This window comes from Dipodomys ordii, unplaced genomic scaffold (assembly GCF_000151885.1).
Source record: "Dipodomys ordii isolate 6190 unplaced genomic scaffold, Dord_2.0 Scaffold23, whole genome shotgun sequence".
Taxonomy (NCBI): Eukaryota; Metazoa; Chordata; class Mammalia; order Rodentia; family Heteromyidae; genus Dipodomys; species Dipodomys ordii.
In genome coordinates, this window is record NW_012267239.1 from 12,567,040 (window position 1) to 12,569,964 (window position 2,925).

The 2,925-nt window shown below is 53.7% G+C and overlaps 1 protein-coding gene across 1 annotated transcript in view; it reads right to left on the reverse strand.

Annotated features, from left to right (window-relative positions):
- The window catches only part of Lpcat4 (lysophosphatidylcholine acyltransferase 4), a 33,572-nt gene that overhangs the window by 17,942 nt on the left and 12,705 nt on the right, over positions 1-2,925 (reverse strand). The window contains exons 2-7 of the mRNA XM_013014311.1: positions 2,697-2,757; positions 2,163-2,221; positions 1,640-1,674; positions 1,088-1,142; positions 908-990; positions 575-700 (exon numbers count right to left, since the gene is read on the reverse strand). Of these exons, the coding sequence (XP_012869765.1) occupies positions 575-700; positions 908-990; positions 1,088-1,142; positions 1,640-1,674; positions 2,163-2,221; positions 2,697-2,757 (419 nt within the window). The remainder of the gene's footprint in view (positions 1-574; positions 701-907; positions 991-1,087; positions 1,143-1,639; positions 1,675-2,162; positions 2,222-2,696; positions 2,758-2,925) is intronic.

The following is a 2,925-nucleotide window of genomic DNA, read 5'->3' on the forward strand; positions in this document are numbered from 1 at the left end:
AGTGAAAACAGGGGTTATATCATGGGGGAGGGACATAGAAAGCAACAAAGAAATCATCTTATAAATGTGTTAGAAACAATTGCAAGAAAGAAAAAAACATTTGAATCCTTATCTTGGGGTTCATTTCACCTAACATCAACTTATCTGACCTTTTCTGCTTGTCTCAGACGTATACTAGTAATTGCAAATAAGGGAAACCATGGGACCTATGTTTCCTTGGGCCTGGCTTACTTCACTTAATATAATTTTTTCAAGTCTTTCCATTTCGTAACAGATGCGGCAATGTCATTCTTTCTGATGGAGGCATAGAATTCCATCGTGTATATATACCACATTTTCTTGATCCATTCCTCTACTGAGGGGCATCTGGGTTGGTTCCATATTTTAGCTATGGTAAATAATGCTGTAACATAGTTGTGCTGGTAGCTTTAGTATGGCTGTCCCCCCCTTTTTTTAACCCTGCTGTATATCACCGCTAAAACAACAATAAAGTAAGAATTTCCTTCTTCTACTTCGCACCCTCCCTCCACTTATTTTCTCAATTTGTGATGCCCTCATCTCTGAAGCCACTTACCCAGCCTTCCGAAGCACCTTGCCCAGTTCCCAGAGCTGTGGCTCCAATGCTACCTTCAGCCGACCTACCACAACCACAGGCAAGCTCCCTACAAACTCACATTCAGTGGCTGGAATGCCCAGAGCTCTAGAAGACAAAGAATGGAGACAGGGGAAGGGAGCAGAAGACGCTTCTGAGTATGCATCAGAGGCTCAGGCCTCTGCCTAGGACAGCTCAGGCACCTTTACCTTTCCTCCTTTTCAGTGGTTCCCTCCCCCGCCCCCTCCTTCTCCTGCCTTATCTTTGCTCTCTGGCCTTTTGTCTGCTCCAGGAAATGCTCTGTGGTGCACTCACTGTGCCATGACCCTCTGGACATTGTTGGCATACAGGGTGGGGTCTCTGCTCTCTTCGGGGCTGGGCTGGTACACGGGGAGGAACTGAAATAGAACCTGGAAGATGAGTGCCCACCCCCGCGTTCCCCGAAGCTCTGGGGACCTGTGACGCACTTCTCCCACCTCACAACCACGGCCATACCTCCACATCCACGAAGCTGCAGGGCTGGGCTGCTGTGAGCCAGAGGACTTTGAGTCTAAGAGGAGACAGACCACCATGTTCACCAGCCACTAAGCGGGGGACAGACTGTCATGTGCACCCATCTCTAAGCATGGGCTCTTCCTGTTCTAAGAGACAGCAGAAGTTCTGCCCATGATTCAAACATGGACCCTAGCCACATTCCTGGCCATGTTGAGTGCATACACACTTGGGAGACTATGAGAAAGACCAGAAGTGTGGAAAGAGGGAAGTGTAGCAGGGGTACAGCAGAGGGAGGCAAAGAGTCAAGGCTTGCCAAGGCTGGTGGCTTTCCCAAAGGGGCAGCCGAGGGTACGCCACACAGGGAACGTGGAGAAGCCATGGCTGCAGTAGGAACGGCGGGTGGAGAGCCAGGCTGTGCTAGATCACTGGGAAGTGGGTTTCTCCACCAGAGGCCCTGAGAAAGACCATGTATCCCTTCTGCATATCAGAATTTGGGCGAGGAGTTCGCTGATGGACCTCGCTGCCCAACCTCACTCAGGACCCAGAACTCACACTCCGGGGCCTCTCCATGCCCAGCTGGTAGTGTCCTAGGGGAAAAGCAGAGGGAGGGGTGGGGGGCACAGTTCATTATCCATCTACACCCCCCTACCCCCTACACCTCCCCTCAGGGACAGGTCATTAGCCATCTACCCCCCCCTCACAAGGACAGGTCATTACCCATCTACCCCCCCCACAGGGACAGGTCATTACCCATCTACCCCCCCTCACAGGGACAGGTCATTACCCATCTACCCCCCCCCTCACAGGGACAGGTCATTACCATTTACCCCCCTCACAGGGACAGGTCATTACCTTTTACCCCCCCTCACAGGGACAGGGCATTACCATCTACCCCCCCTCACAGGGACAGGTCATTACCATTTACCCCCCTCACAGGGACAGGTCATTACCCATCTACCCCCCCTCACAGGGACAGGGCATTACCATCTACCCCCTGCCCAGGGAGGCCCAAAGGCTCCCACTTATTCCCACTGGTGTGGGCACATACTCCTCCCTTTCTTGGACTAAGACTTACCACACTGTTGGGGTAACGGATGAGGACAGGCTGCACAGGCACCCCTGCGATGAAGGCCCCTGTCCCACCCCACCCCAGACAGCGGTGAGTGCACAGCAGGAGAGAGGGGGCAGCTCACAACAGGATTCTGGCTGCATGCCACTCATTTGTAGTTTTTTTTCCTTTTTCTTTTTCTGCTGGTCCTGGGGCTTGAACTCAGGGCCTGGGCGTTGTCCCTGAGCCCCTTTTACTCAGGTTAGTGGTCTCCTACTTGAGCCACAGCGCCACTTCCAGCTTTTTCCGTGGTTAATTGGACTTTCCTGTTTGGGCTGGGTCTGAACTGCGATCCTAAGGTGGCAGCTTCCTCAGTAGCTAGGATTGCAGGTATGAGCCACCAGTCCCCAACTCCCATTTGTAGTTTTCTGACTCCTCAATTGCCAACACTAGGCAGGGGTTCTCTGTCCCTCCTTCTCCCTGGGACCCTATTATCCGTTATTCCTCCCTGAGCCCAGACTCCCTTCCCACAGCCTTCCCTCCCACCAGCCTTTCCAGTACCTGGTTTGAACTTAAGCAAAGCCTTCTTGTTGGAACAAGTGCCTTCAGGAAAGAACAGAACCTGGGAAGAAAACCCGAGAGAAGGATGAGGGGAGCAGGGGAGCCCTGCTGTGCGCAGGGGGAGGGGGCAGGGAGCCCCGCTGTGCGCAGGGGGAGGGGGCAGGGGAGCCCCGCTGTGCGCAGGGGGAGGGGGTAGGGAGCCCCGCTGTGCGCAGGGGGAGGGGGTTCT